The 15,961-nt window shown below is 53.6% G+C and overlaps 1 protein-coding gene across 1 annotated transcript; it reads right to left on the reverse strand.

Moving 5' to 3' along the window:
• Positions 1-1,506: 1,506 nt before the first annotated feature.
• On the reverse strand, positions 1,507-11,560 carry LOC309801709 (Golgi-associated RAB2 interactor protein 4-like; the record flags this gene model as incomplete). The annotated part of the gene is made up of 3 exons (XM_082646775.1): positions 1,507-1,518; positions 9,803-10,601; positions 11,520-11,560. The coding sequence occupies 3 exons, from the start codon at positions 11,558-11,560 to the stop codon at positions 1,507-1,509; spliced, it is 852 nt and encodes a 283-aa protein (XP_082502901.1).
• Between the last annotated feature and the right edge of the window lie 4,401 nt (positions 11,561-15,961).

A 15,961-nucleotide genomic window follows, 5' to 3' on the forward strand; every position in this document is an offset into this window, starting at 1 on the left:
CCTCTCCCAAACACCCCATTGCCCCCGCGGAGGACAGGCCCATCCTGCCAGGGACTCAGGTGCGTTACCAAAATAAAAGTGTCTTCAAGTGGGAAAGTTTTGTGTGGGTCCTTTTTCTTTTCCTCCCCCAAATTCAGCTACTGGATGAAATCTATAGCAATGTAAGACGATGGGATCAATTTGAACCATTTAAGCTCATGGTTTAATTGTATCGAATAGGGCAGAGTTGGCAGTGGCGGTCCTTAGTCTGTCCTTTCATAAAATCTCAGTAAACGTGGACGATGGTGAGTGCCAGTTCCCCTGTGAAGCCTTCCCTAACCCAGAACTCCTTCCCATGCCCCAGACCCCCTCCTCTGAATAGATCCAGTCCCCAAACACACGTCTCTCATTGCATTTGTCACTCACAGTTGTGATCATGACTCGTGCTGTCCTGTCTCCTCCACCATCTGTGTACCTCTGTGCGGGACCGGGGTGGCACACTGTCTGAAAGTTGTTGCACCGAGGTAGCTCCCTCTCTGCACCATCACCTGCCACCTTGAGCAAGTCCTTCAAATGCTCTGAACTTCCGCTTGCTTATCCGCAATGTGGAAAGACGTGAGAATCCGAAGGGGGCACACACATTCAAGAACTTTATAAACAGCTAAGGGCTATGCACGTGTTGTTTTTCCCGTAAATTTATTTTATTATTTATTTTTGGCTTCTCTTGTTGGGGAGCATGGGCTCTAGGCGTGCGGGCTTCGGTAGTTGTGGCTCACGGGCTCTAGAGCACAGGCTCAGTAGTTGTGGCGCACGGGCTTAGTTGCTCCGTGGCATGCGGGATCTTCCTGGACCAGGGCTCGAACCCGGGTCCCCTGCGTCGGCAGGCGGATTCTTAACCACTGCGCCACCAGGGAAGTCCCTGTGCACGTGTTTTTAATGCATTTTCTTCCTTCAGACTAGTGTTTCCCTGCACTTGCCTGTGTGGAAATCATCAGATCAAAGGAGTGTGATGTGACCTTTTTGTAATTTCTCCTCCTTGGGTCCAAGGAAAAGCTGGTGGAGAGTAAAGCATTAATTGCGGCTCCCTGCAGCTCCTAGTCTTCTGGGAAACTCTGGGTTAATTCTGGGGTCAGGAACCTTGTTTGGCCAGGGGAAACAGTGCATATGTGTAGGTCTTGGGCTGGCTCCCTTTCTCATCAGTGCTCCCCACCAAGTGCCCACCATTCCGTCCACCAACAGAAGAGACCTCTCCCCAGCCTCCCGTGATGAGGTCTGTGGAAGTCACAAACTGGAGGTCCAATCAACAAGGATGCTCTGACCGAACAAATACTCTCCCTCATGTGAGGTTTAAGGATTTGGTTTTGGAGCCCCAGAAGAAAAAAGTTCCTGCAGATTTGGTGTGGAGAAACCCTTGTGAGCAGGGCATTCAAAAGTTGAATTAGTGGCTGGAGGAGGACTGGATGCTGGACGTTCCAGGAGTGAACGCTGGAATTCCAGGTGGGAGCCTGTTTCTGGCCGCAGCCCGGGTCATGGCAGAGGCTAGATTTAGAAGCCTGGGAGCCAGACACAGCTCAAGGGTGGACTGGATGCTCTCGAGATAAGGCCAGCTAAGAGCTGTGAGCTCACTGAAGTTTGAAAACCGGCTCCCGGCCCCCACCCCTCCCTCCCCTCAATCTAGTAAAATTGCTCATCTCTGTAGTTTTGGAACATGATGTTAAGAATGGTGGTGCCGCGGGTTCTTGTGCTGGTCCTAGCTCAGGCTTGTTTGCTTGCTTCCTTCGCATACTACAGACAGGGCTTTGCATAGAGAAGTGGGCTGGTGGATCACTGTTCTGCAAAGATCCCATTGTGCGACTGCAGCAGGTTACCTTCTCTGAGCCTCAGTGTTCTCATCTGTAAAATAGGCATATCGTTCCTTCTTTTCCTAATAACCAAACAAGTGTTCTTGTACTTTACCTTAAATAAATGTCCTTTAAAGATGCCAAGCCTTTCTGACATCATTTTTGTGCATAAATACAAGTGATTAAAAGAGAAAGGCATTGGCCAATAACTTCATCACAACTGCCACGGTGATTGTAGGACCATCCTGATTTCAGAGTTAGTAAAATGTGAAAACTACAACACCTGTGTACCTACCATCTTGCTTCAGAGACAGAACAATTCCCAGCAGCACTAACAGCCTTGTGTCAACCTCCTTGACCTAGCCTTTCCACCCTAGAGAAAACTGTCCTCCATTTTGTGTTTACTTTTCCCTCAGGTTTAGCTACCGTCTTTTTAAACATGGACCCTATGCAATCCGTTGTTTGAGCTTGTTTCAGAATGGTTCCATGAGTGGAACTGTATCCCATTCTTTTGATGTTTTTAAAAACCATGAGAAGTTGATCTATGCTAATGTGTGTAGCTGATTTATTTTTCACTATTGAATATTCCAATCTCATCCTATCCTGCTGTATGAATTCTGCTGGTGGAAATTTGGGCTGTTGCCCGTGTTGTGCTGTTAAGTTATTTTTGCTCTAAACATTCTCAGAGTTGTTTCTTAGACCATGTGTGTTTCTCCAGGGTATATACCTGGGCAGGGAACGGCTAAGTCTAGATGAGAGTGCTTGCTGTTCTGATTGCTAGCTAATACTGCCGCCCTTATTTCTGTCCACTGAATAGCCCGAGGGGACATGAGTCCTGTTCTGGCTCTGTTTACAGACCTTCAGGGGGAATAAGCATTTATAAAAAGAATGGGGGGGGGATTCCCTGGTGGCGCAGTGGTTGAGAGTCCACCTGAGGATGCAGGGAATATGAGTTCGTGCCCCGGTCCTGGAAGATCCCACAGGCCGCGGAGCGGCTGGGCCCGTTAGCCATGGCCGCTGGGCCTGCGCGTCCGGACCCTGTGCTCCATGACGGGAGAGGCCACAACAGTGAGTGGCCCGCGTACTGCAAAAAAAAAAAAAAAAATGAATAGCGGGATAGTGAAGGAGAGCTTCCCAGACCATAGTCTGACTTTGAGCCATGGCCCTGGGGGGCAAAGCCAGAAAGGAGTGGAAGCCAGATGGAGCAGTGCTGTTGGCGCTGAGCATGCGTGTGAGGTGGGGCTGCCCTTGCCTGGACACTGGGTCTCAGACTGTGGCACAGCTGACATCACAGAATCCACTGTGAGGCTACGGCTGGGCTTCGGGACCTAGAAATTCAGACAAAACACTGCCTGCGTTCTCAGACTGTATGTTTTTTTTATTTAAATTGCAGTAAGGAAGCTGAAATGGGCTCTCCAGGGGTATTTCCCAGAGCCCTGGTCCCCTTTGCAGCTCCCAGCTCTAGGTCCTATTGATGGGCTTCAACGGTCACTGGCTCCATGGTCTCAGATGTCACACCGGTGATTTCCAGGCCCTGGCCACTCTCTGCTGTCTCTGTCATGGCCTCCACTCGGGTCCCTTCCACTGGCTCCGCCAGGATGCTCCCATGTTTATTTCGTGATGAGGCCACTGTCTTTTTTGTAAGTCTGGCTCTCACATTCCTGAAGAAAGAGCTGATCCTGCTGAGTATGTTGGTGGTGGGACCTGAACGCGCTGGAGATAAGCTCCTGCCCGATTTGTGCGAGGTCTTGGACTCACTGGTGATAGGAGCACGGCTGATGCCTTTGGGAGCAGTGCCCTGCTCGCTGCCCCCCGGGCTGCCGTGGCCTTTGGCCTTTTGGTCCTCTCTAGTGGCTCTGCGGCCGCCTGAGCACGGGCCAGCTGCTTTGGGGATTGTCTTGCTCCCCGCTGCCTTGTGGTGGCTTTCCACGGAACTGCAGAGCTTGGGGCTCGTCAGAGCTCTGTCCTCTCCCCAGTGCTCCCTCCTCTCCCTTCTTCCCTTGCGGGCCTGGGACACTCTCTGTGAGCTGCCATCCTGTTCGCTCACTTTGCCTTCCTGTGGCAAGCTTGAGACGAGGGTCCCCTCATCGTCCTTGTCGGCTCTTGCTTTGACAGTCTTGCTGGTAGGTTCTGCTCCGACCACAGTCATGCCGGCCCCTGGGGAGAGGCTGGTGGACGTGCTGGAAGCATACTCTGAATTGTTCTCAGCACCTGCCAAGGCCGTTTTCCCGCTCCTCAGGGATGTTGTGGCAGTGTCCCCAGTGGCTCTGTTGGTTTTGCTTCCTCCGGGCCCGTCGCTGGCTGTGGCTGCTACGGCCGTGCTCCGCTCTTCAGTGGCAGGAGACTTGATCACTGCCGTGCTCAAAGCACCCGCTGCGGTGCCTCCTGCCACCCCTGCTGTCTCCACCTTTGTCGTTGACTGCGATGCTGACGCTTTGTCGAGCTCTGTAGTAGGTTTTGCTTTCGCAGTGGCCACATCGGGCATGGTATCGGGCTTGTGGGAGTCCAGTTGGATTCCGTGCCCCCCAGCAAAAGCTGCAGGCGTGGCCCCGGCCACCTCAGGGCACGTGTGCAGGCTGCTGACGTTCACCTGGTCCTGATGCCCCTTTCCTTGGAAATCCTCCACGGCCGGTCTCCTCCCGTCCTGCTCCTCCTCGAACACAGGCAGGCAGGGCATGTCCCAGACGGGAATGGCATAGGTGTTGCTTTCACTGTCCACTGGTGGTCGCAGGAGGTAAATCAGCTGTTCCCACTCGGCGAAGAGGTCTTCCTGCGCGTCCAGAGGGGGACACAGCTGCAGGTAGAAGCAGCGGCCAGTGGCAAGCTTCACGCGCAGCTGCTCTTTCTCACGATTGTGAGTGGAGATCCTCACGAACTCCAAGGGAAGGAGCCTGGTGAGCTCTAAGGTCTTTGCAGCCTTGTGGCTCTTGCCCTTGGTGGCCTGGCTGCGCTCGGCGTGCTTTTCACAGCCGGTGGCCCGTTGGGCCAGCAGCATGATGTCTGGGAGCGGGAGGACGGGGCTGGTGGATGTGATGCCCATGGTCACCAGGCCGCCCCAGTTGTGCACGTCAATCGCTTCTACCCTCTTCGTGACCTGGATGAAGTCGCTCTCGAATATCGGCGCATACTTGAAATGGTCGTATTCGCCCTTGTGTAGTTGCTGCTGCAGCTTCCCCGTCGTGGTGTTGAACAGGTCCACCCAGGTGCTGCTCCGGGCCGTGTGATACGGGAGCAGAGAGTCCCCACTCATGGCTGTCTTTGATCACGACAGGCAGCGCGGTTAAGGCGGCTCCCTGGCTCTTCCCTCCCTCGGCCTCACTGGCAGAAGAGCGAGCTGCGATGCTCCTGCGTCACACAGGCGGCCCCGTTGCAGGTCTTCCAAGCCCGCCCCACAGGCCCCCACATTTGCCTCCGGGTCTCCCAGAGGCAGGGGTGTGGGTAGGGGCACAGATGATCACAGTTGGGACGCTGTAGGGCGCCTGGAACCCAGGCTGAATCTCTTCAAGTGTGTCGAGATGTACGGTAGGCTCCCCCTCCGCCTCACCTCACTTCTGCTTCTGGGTTTTTATCTCCCCAAGAGGCTGTGGTGAACTTCCGTCCTAGTGAGAGAAGTAACCACTTTGTCAGCCTAACCCCCTGGCACAGCCTATTTATCCTCTGAGGCCCTTTCACAAAGCCCTTTGTGACCTATCACTGTCACAGAGCCCTTTGCCTCATCCCCCAGCTGCCCCCTCAGGGCAGGGCCCCCATCCTCTCCCAAACACCCCATTGCCCCCGCGGAGGACAGGCCCATCCTGCCAGGGACTCAGGTGCGTTACCAAAATAAAAATGTCTTCAAGTGGGAAAGTTTTGTGTGGGTCCTTTTTCTTTTCCTCCCCCAAATTCAGCTACTGGATGAAATCTATAGCAATGTAAGACGATGGGATCAATTTGAACCATTTAAGCTCATGGTTTAATTGTATCGAATAGGGCAGAGTTGGCAGTGGCGGTCCTTAGTCTGTCCTTTCATAAAATCTCAGTAAACGTGGACGATGGTGAGTGCCAGTTCCCCTGTGAAGCCTTCCCTAACCCAGAACTCCTTCCCATGCCCCAGACCCCCTCCTCTGAATAGATCCAGTCCCCAAACACACGTCTCTCATTGCATTTGTCACTCACAGTTGTGATCATGACTCGTGCTGTCCTGTCTCCTCCACCATCTGTGTACCTCTGTGCGGGACCGGGGTGGCACACTGTCTGAAAGTTGTTGCACCGAGGTAGCTCCCTCTCTGCACCATCACCTGCCACCTTGAGCAAGTCCTTCAAATGCTCTGAACTTCCGCTTGCTTATCCGCAATGTGGAAAGACGTGAGAATCCGAAGGGGGCACACACATTCAAGAACTTTATAAACAGCTAAGGGCTATGCACGTGTTGTTTTTCCCGTAAATTTATTTTATTATTTATTTTTGGCTTCTCTTGTTGGGGAGCATGGGCTCTAGGCGTGCGGGCTTCGGTAGTTGTGGCTCACGGGCTCTAGAGCACAGGCTCAGTAGTTGTGGCGCACGGGCTTAGTTGCTCCGTGGCATGCGGGATCTTCCTGGACCAGGGCTCGAACCCGGGTCCCCTGCGTCGGCAGGCGGATTCTTAACCACTGCGCCACCAGGGAAGTCCCTGTGCACGTGTTTTTAATGCATTTTCTTCCTTCAGACTAGTGTTTCCCTGCACTTGCCTGTGTGGAAATCATCAGATCAAAGGAGTGTGATGTGACCTTTTTGTAATTTCTCCTCCTTGGGTCCAAGGAAAAGCTGGTGGAGAGTAAAGCATTAATTGCGGCTCCCTGCAGCTCCTAGTCTTCTGGGAAACTCTGGGTTAATTCTGGGGTCAGGAACCTTGTTTGGCCAGGGGAAACAGTGCATATGTGTAGGTCTTGGGCTGGCTCCCTTTCTCATCAGTGCTCCCCACCAAGTGCCCACCATTCCGTCCACCAACAGAAGAGACCTCTCCCCAGCCTCCCGTGATGAGGTCTGTGGAAGTCACAAACTGGAGGTCCAATCAACAAGGATGCTCTGACCGAACAAATACTCTCCCTCATGTGAGGTTTAAGGATTTGGTTTTGGAGCCCCAGAAGAAAAAAGTTCCTGCAGATTTGGTGTGGAGAAACCCTTGTGAGCAGGGCATTCAAAAGTTGAATTAGAGGCTGGAGGAGGACTGGATGCTGGACGTTCCAGGAGTGAACGCTGGAATTCCAGGTGGGAGCCTGTTTCTGGCCGCAGCCCGGGTCATGGCAGAGGCTAGAGGTAGAAGCCTGGGAGCCAGACACAGCTCAAGGGTGGACTGGATGCTCTCGAGATAAGGCCAGCTAAGAGCTGTGAGCTCACTGAAGTTCGAAAACCGGCTCCCGGCCCCCACCCCTCCCTCCCCTCAATCTAGTAAAATTGATGCTCATCTCTGTAGTTTTGGAACATGATGGTAAGAATGGTGGTGCCGCGGGTTCTTGTGCTGGTCCTAGCTCAGGCTTGTTTGCTTGCTTCCTTCGCATACTACAGACAGGGCTTTGCATAGAGAAGTGGGCTGGTGGATCACTGTTCTGCAAAGATCCCATTGTGCGACTGCAGCAGGTTACCTTCTCTGAGCCTCAGTGTTCTCATCTGTAAAATAGGCATATCGTTCCTTCTTTTCCTAATAACCAAACAAGTGTTCTTGTACTTTACCTTAAATAAATGTCCTTTAAAGATGCCAAGCCTTTCTGACATCATTTTTGTGCATAAATACAAGTGATTAAAAGAGAAAGGCATTGGCCAATAACTTCATCACAACTGCCACGGTGATTGTAGGACCATCCTGATTTCAGAGTTAGTAAAATGTGAAAACTACAACACCTGTGTACCTACCATCTTGCTTCAGAGACAGAACAATTCCCAGCAGCACTAACAGCCTTGTGTCAACCTCCTTGACCTAGCCTTTCCACCCTAGAGAAAACTGTCCTCCATTTTGTGTTTACTTTTCCCTCAGGTTTAGCTACCGTCTTTTTAAACATGGACCCTATGCAATCCGTTGTTTGAGCTTGTTTCAGAATGGTTCCATGAGTGGAACTGTATCCCATTCTTTTGATGTTTTTAAAAACCATGAGAAGTTGATCTATGCTAATGTGTGTAGCTGATTTATTTTTCACTATTGAATATTCCAATCTCATCCTATCCTGCTGTATGAATTCTGCTGGTGGAAATTTGGGCTGTTGCCCGTGTTGTGCTGTTAAGTTATTTTTGCTCTAAACATTCTCAGAGTTGTTTCTTAGACCATGTGTGTTTCTCCAGGGTATATACCTGGGCAGGGAACGGCTAAGTCTAGATGAGAGTGCTTGCTGTTCTGATTGCTAGCTAATACTGCCGCCCTTATTTCTGTCCACTGAATAGCCCGAGGGGACATGAGTCCTGTTCTGGCTCTGTTTACAGACCTTCAGGGGGAATAAGCATTTATAAAAAGAATGGGGGGGGGATTCCCTGGTGGCGCAGTGGTTGAGAGTCCACCTGAGGATGCAGGGAATATGAGTTCGTGCCCCGGTCCTGGAAGATCCCACAGGCCGCGGAGCGGCTGGGCCCGTTAGCCATGGCCGCTGGGCCTGCGCGTCCGGACCCTGTGCTCCATGACGGGAGAGGCCACAACAGTGAGTGGCCCGCGTACTGCAAAAAAAAAAAAAAAAAAATGAATAGCGGGATAGTGAAGGAGAGCTTCCCAGACCATAGTCTGACTTTGAGCCATGGCCCTGGGGGGCAAAGCCAGAAAGGAGTGGAAGCCAGATGGAGCAGTGCTGTTGGCGCTGAGCATGCGTGTGAGGTGGGGCTGCCCTTGCCTGGACACTGGGTCTCAGACTGTGGCACAGCTGACATCACAGAATCCACTGTGAGGCTACGGCTGGGCTTCGGGACCTAGAAATTCAGACAAAACACTGCCTGCGTTCTCAGACTGTATGATTTTTTTATTTAAATTGCAGTAAGGAAGCTGAAATGGGCTCTCCAGGGGTATTTCCCAGAGCCCTGGTCCCCTTTGCAGCTCCCAGCTCTATGTCCTATTGATGGGCTTCAACGGTCACTGGCTCCATGGTCTCAGATGTCACACCGGTGATTTCCAGGCCCTGGCCACTCTCTGCTGTCTCTGTCATGGCCTCCACTCGGGTCCCTTCCACTGGCTCCGCCAGAATGCTCCCATGTTTATTTCGTGATGAGGCCACTGTCTTTTTTGTAAGTCTGGCTCTCACATTCCTGAAGAAAGAGCTGATCCTGCTGAGTATGTTGGTGGTGGGACCTGAACGCGCTGGAGATAAGCTCCTGCCCGATTTGTGCCAGGTCTTGGACTCACTGGTGATAGGAGCACGGCTGATGCCTTTGGGAGCAGTGCCCTGCTCGCTGCCCCCCGGGCTGCCGTGGCCTTTGGCCTTTTGGTCCTCTCTAGTGGCTCTGCGGCCGCCTGAGCACGGGCCAGCTGCTTTGGGGATTGTCTTGCTCCCCGCTGCCTTGTGGTGGCTTTCCACGGAACTGCAGAGCTTGGGGCTCGTCAGAGCTCTGTCCTCTCCCCAGTGCTCCCTCCTCTCCCTTCTTCCCTTGCGGGCCTGGGACACTCTCTGTGAGCTGCCATCCTGTTCGCTCACTTTGCCTTCCTGTGGCAAGCTTGAGACGAGGGTCCCCTCATCGTCCTTGTCGGCTCTTGCTTTGACAGTCTTGCTGGTAGGTTCTGCTCCGACCACAGTCATGCCGGCCCCTGGGGAGAGGCTGGTGGACGTGCTGGAAGCATACTCTGAATTGTTCTCAGCACCTGCCAAGGCCGTTTTCCCGCTCCTCAGGGATGTTGTGGCAGTGTCCCCAGTGGCTCTGTTGGTTTTGCTTCCTCCGGGCCCGTCGCTGGCTGTGGCTGCTACGGCCGTGCTCCGCTCTTCAGTGGCAGGAGACTTGATCACTGCCGTGCTCAAAGCACCCGCTGCGGTGCCTCCTGCCACCCCTGCTGTCTCCACCTTTGTCGTTGACTGCGATGCTGACGCTTTGTCGAGCTCTGTAGTAGGTTTTGCTTTCGCAGTGGCCACATCGGGCATGGTATCGGGCTTGTGGGAGTCCAGTTGGATTCCGTGCCCCCCAGCAAAAGCTGCAGGCGTGGCCCCGGCCACCTCAGGGCACGTGTGCAGGCTGCTGACGTTCACCTGGTCCTGATGCCCCTTTCCTTGGAAATCCTCCACGGCCGGTCTCCTCCCGTCCTGCTCCTCCTCGAACACAGGCAGGCAGGGCATGTCCCAGACGGGAATGGCATAGGTGTTGCTTTCACTGTCCACTGGTGGTCGCAGGAGGTAAATCAGCTGTTCCCACTCGGCGAAGAGGTCTTCCTGCGCGTCCAGAGGGGGACACAGCTGCAGGTAGAAGCAGCGGCCAGTGGCAAGCTTCACGCGCAGCTGCTCTTTCTCACGATTGTGAGTGGAGATCCTCACGAACTCCAAGGGAAGGAGCCTGGTGAGCTCTAAGGTCTTTGCAGCCTTGTGGCTCTTGCCCTTGGTGGCCTGGCTGCGCTCGGCGTGCTTTTCACAGCCGGTGGCCCGTTGGGCCAGCAGCATGATGTCTGGGAGCGGGAGGACGGGGCTGGTGGATGTGATGCCCATGGTCACCAGGCCGCCCCAGTTGTGCACGTCAATCGCTTCTCCCCTCTTCGTGACCTGGATGAAGTCGCTCTCGAATATCGGCGCATACTTGAAATGGTCGTATTCGCCCTTGTGTAGTTGCTGCTGCAGCTTCCCCGTGGTGGTGTTGAACAGGTCCACCCAGGTGCTGCTCCGGGCCGTGTGATACGGGAGCAGAGTCCCCACTCATGGCTGTCTTTGATCACGACAGGCAGCGCGGTTAAGGCGGCTCCCTGGCTATTCCCTCCCTCGGCCTCACTGGCAGAAGAGCGAGCTGCGATGCTCCTGCGTCACACAGGCGGCCCCGTTGCAGGTCTTCCAAGCCCGCCCCACAGGCCCACACATTTGCCTCCGGGTCTCCCAGAGGCAGGGGTGTGGGTAGGGGCACAGATGATCACAGTTGGGATGCTGTAGGGCGCCTGGAGCCCAGGCTGAATCTCTTCAAGTGTGTCGAGAGGTACAGTAGGCTCCCCCTCCGCCTCACCTCACTTCTGCTTCTGGGTTTTTATCTCCCCAAGAGGCTGTGGTGAACTTCCGTCCTAGTGAGAGAAGTAACCACTTTGTCAGCCTAACCCCCTGGCACAGCCTATTTATCCTCTGAGGCCCTTTCACAAAGCCCTTTGTGACCTATCACTGTCACAGAGCCCTTTGCCTCATCCCCCAGCTGCCCCCTCAGGGCAGGGCCCCCATCCTCTCCCAAACACCCCATTGCCCCCGCGGAGGACAGGCCCATCCTGCCAGGGACTCAGGTGCGTTACCAAAATAAAAATGTCTTCAAGTGGGAAAGTTTTGTGTGGGTCCTTTTTCTTTTCCTCCCCCAAATTCAGCTACTGGATGAAATCTATAGCAATGTAAGACGATGGGATCAATTTGAACCATTTAAGCTCATGGTTTAATTGTATCGAATAGGGCAGAGTTGGCAGTGGCGGTCCTTAATCTGTCCTTTCATAAAATCTCAGTAAACGTGGACGATGGTGAGTGCCAGTTCCCCTGTGAAGCCTTCCCTAACCCAGAACTCCTTCCCATGCCCCAGACCCCCTCCTCTGAATAGATCCAGTCCCCAAACACACGTCTCTCATTGCATTTGTCACTCACAGTTGTGATCATGACTCGTGCTGTCCTGTCTCCTCCACCATCTGTGTACCTCTGTGCGGGACCGGGGTGGCACACTGTCTGAAAGTTGTTGCACCGAGGTAGCTCCCTCTCTGCACCATCACCTGCCACCTTGAGCAAGTCCTTCAAATGCTCTGAACTTCCGCTTGCTTATCCGCAATGTGGAAAGACGTGAGAATCAGAAGGGGGCACACACATTCAAGAACTTTATAAACAGCTAAGGGCTATGCACGTGTTGTTTTTCCCGTAAATTTATTTTATTATTTATTTTTGGCTTCTCTTGTTGGGGAGCACGGGCTCTAGGCGTGCGGGCTTCGGTAGTTGTGGCTCGCGGGCTCTAGAGCACAGGCTCAGTAGTTGTGGCGCACGGGCTTAGTTGCTCCGTGGCATGCGGGATCTTCCTGGACCAGGGCTCGAACCCGGGTCCCCTGCGTCGGCAGGCGGATTCTTAACCACTGCGCCACCAGGGAAGTCCCTGTGCACGTGTTTTTAATGCATTTTCTTCCTTCAGACTAGTGTTTCCCTGCACTTGCCTGTGTGGAAATCATCAGATCAAAGGAGTGTGATGTGATCTTTTTGTAATTTCTCCTCCTTGGGTCCAAGGAAAAGCTGGTGGAGAGTAAAGCATTAATTGCGGCTCCCTGCAGCTCCTAGTCTTCTGGGAAACTCTGGGTTAATTCTGGGGTCAGGAACCTTGTTTGGCCAGGGGAAACAGTGCATATGTGTAGGTCTTGGGCTGGCTCCCTTTCTCATCAGTGCTCCCCACCAAGTGCCCACCATTCCGTCCACCAACAGAAGAGACCTCTCCCCAGCCTCCCGTGATGAGGTCTGTGGAAGTCACAAACTGGAGGTCCAATCAACAAGGATGCTCTGACCGAACAAATACTCTCCCTCATGTGAGGTTTAAGGATTTGGTTTTGGAGCCCCAGAAGAAAAAAGTTCCTGCAGATTTGGTGTGGAGAAACCCTTGTGAGCAGGGCATTCAAAAGTTGAATTAGTGGCTGGAGGAGGACTGGATGCTGGACGTTCCAGGAGTGAACGCTGGAATTCCAGGTGGGAGCCTGTTTCTGGCCGCAGCCCGGGTCATGGCAGAGGCTAGAGGTAGAAGCCTGGGAGCCAGACACAGCTCAAGGGTGGACTGGATGCTCTCGAGATAAGGCCAGCTAAGAGCTGTGAGCTCACTGAAGTTCGAAAACCGGCTCCCGGCCCCCACCCCTCCCTCCCCTCAATCTAGTAAAATTGATGCTCATCTCTGTAGTTTTGGAACATGATGGTAAGAATGGTGGTGCCGCGGGTTCTTGTGCTGGTCCTAGCTCAGGCTTGTTTGCTTGCTTCCTTCGCATACTACAGACAGGGCTTTGCATAGAGAAGTGGGCTGGTGGATCACTGTTCTGCAAAGATCCCATTGTGCGACTGCAGCAGGTTACCTTCTCTGAGCCTCAGTGTTCTCATCTGTAAAATAGGCATATCGTTCCTTCTTTTCCTAATAACCAAACAAGTGTTCTTGTACTTTACCTTAAATAAATGTCCTTTAAAGATGCCAAGCCTTTCTGACATCATTTTTGTGCATAAATACAAGTGATTAAAAGAGAAAGGCATTGGCCAATAACTTCATCACAACTGCCACGGTGATTGTAGGACCATCCTGATTTCAGAGTTAGTAAAATGTGAAAACTACAACACCTGTGTACCTACCATCTTGCTTCAGAGACAGAACAATTCCCAGCAGCACTAACAGCCTTGTGTCAACCTCCTTGACCTAGCCTTTCCACCCTAGAGAAAACTGTCCTCCATTTTGTGTTTACTTTTCCCTCAGGTTTAGCTACCGTCTTTTTAAACATGGACCCTATGCAATCCGTTGTTTGAGCTTGTTTCAGAATGGTTCCATGAGTGGAACTGTATCCCATTCTTTTGATGTTTTTAAAAACCATGAGAAGTTGATCTATGCTAATGTGTGTAGCTGATTTATTTTTCACTATTGAATATTCCAATCTCATCCTATCCTGCTGTATGAATTCTGCTGGTGGAAATTTGGGCTGTTGCCCGTGTTGTGCTGTTAAGTTATTTTTGCTCTAAACATTCTCAGAGTTGTTTCTTAGACCATGTGTGTTTCTCCAGGGTATATACCTGGGCAGGGAACGGCTAAGTCTAGATGAGAGTGCTTGCTGTTCTGATTGCTAGCTAATACTGCCGCCCTTATTTCTGTCCACTGAATAGCCCGAGGGGACATGAGTCCTGTTCTGGCTCTGTTTACAGACCTTCAGGGGGAATAAGCGTTTATAAAAAGAATAGGGGGGGGGATTCCCTGGTGGCGCAGTGGTTGAGAGTCCACCTGAGGATGCAGGGAATATGAGTTCGTGCCCCGGTCCTGGAAGATCCCACAGGCCGCGGAGCGGCTGGGCCCGTTAGCCATGGCCGCTGGGCCTGCGCGTCCGGACCCTGTGCTCCGTGACGGGAGAGGCCACAACAGTGAGTGGCCCGCGTACCGCAAAAAAAAAAAAAAAAAATGAATAGCGGGATAGTGAAGGAGAGCTTCCCAGACCATAGTCTGACTTTGAGCCATGGCCCTGGGGGGCAAAGCCAGAAAGGAGTGGAAGCCAGATGGAGCAGTGCTGTTGGCGCTGAGCATGCGTGTGAGGTGGGGCTGCCCTTGCCTGGACACTGGGTCTCAGACTGTGGCACAGCTGACATCACAGAATCCACTGTGAGGCTACGGCTGGGCTTCGGGACCTAGAAATTCAGACAAAACACTGCCTGCGTTCTCAGACTGTATGTTTTTTTTATTTAAATTGCAGTAAGGAAGCTGAAATGGGCTCTCCAGGGGTATTTCCCAGAGCCCTGGTCCCCTTTGCAGCTCCCAGCTCTAGGTCCTATTGATGGGCTTCAACGGTCACTGGCTCCATGGTCTCAGATGTCACACCGGTGATTTCCAGGCCCTGGCCACTCTCTGCTGTCTCTGTCATGGCCTCCACTCGGGTCCCTTCCACTGGCTCCGCCAGGATGCTCCCATGTTTATTTCGTGATGAGGCCACTGTCTTTTTTGTAAGTCTGGCTCTCACATTCCTGAAGAAAGAGCTGATCCTGCTGAGTATGTTGGTGGTGGGACCTGAACGCGCTGGAGATAAGCTCCTGCCCGATTTGTGCCAGGTCTTGGACTCACTGGTGATAGGAGCACGGCTGATGCCTTTGGGAGCAGTGCCCTGCTCGCTGCCCCCCGGGCTGCCGTGGCCTTTGGCCTTTTGGTCCTCTCTAGTGGCTCTGCGGCCGCCTGAGCACGGGCCAGCTGCTTTGGGGATTGTCTTGCTCCCCGCTGCCTTGTGGTGGCTTTCCACGGAACTGCAGAGCTTGGGGCTCGTCAGAGCTCTGTCCTCTCCCCAGTGCTCCCTCCTCTCCCTTCTTCCCTTGCGGGCCTGGGACACTCTCTGTGAGCTGCCATCCTGTTCGCTCACTTTGCCTTCCTGTGGCAAGCTTGAGACGAGGGTCCCCTCATCGTCCTTGTCGGCTCTTGCTTTGACAGTCTTGCTGGTAGGTTCTGCTCCGACCACAGTCATGCCGGCCCCTGGGGAGAGGCTGGTGGACGTGCTGGAAGCATACTCTGAATTGTTCTCAGCACCTGCCAAGGCCGTTTTCCCGCTCCTCAGGGATGTTGTGGCAGTGTCCCCAGTGGCTCTGTTGGTTTTGCTTCCTCCGGGCCCGTCGCTGGCTGTGGCTGCTACGGCCGTGCTCCGCTCTTCAGTGGCAGGAGACTTGATCACTGCCGTGCTCAAAGCACCCGCTGCGGTGCCTCCTGCCACCCCTGCTGTCTCCACCTTTGTCGTTGACTGCGATGCTGATGCTTTGTCGAGCTCTGTAGTAGGTTTTGCTTTCGCAGTGGCCACATCGGGCATGGTATCGGGCTTGTGGGAGTCCAGTTGGATTCCGTGCCCCCCAGCAAAAGCTGCAGGCGTGGCCCCGGCCACCTCAGGGCACGTGTGCAGGCTGCTGACGTTCACCTGGTCCTGATGCCCCTTTCCTTGGAAATCCTCCACGGCCGGTCTCCTCCCGTCCTGCTCCTCCTCGAACACAGGCATGCAGGGCATGTCCCAGACGGGAACGGCATAGGTGTTGCTTTCACTGTCCACTGGTGGTCGCAGGAGGTAAATCAGCTGTTCCCACTCGGCGAAGAGGTCTTCCCGCGCGTCCAGAGGGGGACACAGCTGCAGGTAGAAGCAGCGGCCAGTGGCAAGCTTCACGCGCAGCTGCTCTTTCTCACGATTGTGTGTGGAGATCCTCACGAACTCCAAGGGAAGGAGCCTGGTGAGCTCTAAGGTCTTTGCAGCCTTGTGGCTCTTGCCCTTGGTGGCCTGGCTGCGCTCGGCGTGCTTTTCACAGCCGGTGGCCCGTTGGGCCAGCAGC

The sequence above is a fragment of the Mesoplodon mirus genome, assembly GCF_964341445.2.
Source record: "Mesoplodon mirus genome assembly, contig: SUPER_3_unloc_2, whole genome shotgun sequence".
NCBI classification, from domain to species: Eukaryota; Metazoa; Chordata; class Mammalia; order Artiodactyla; family Ziphiidae; genus Mesoplodon; species Mesoplodon mirus.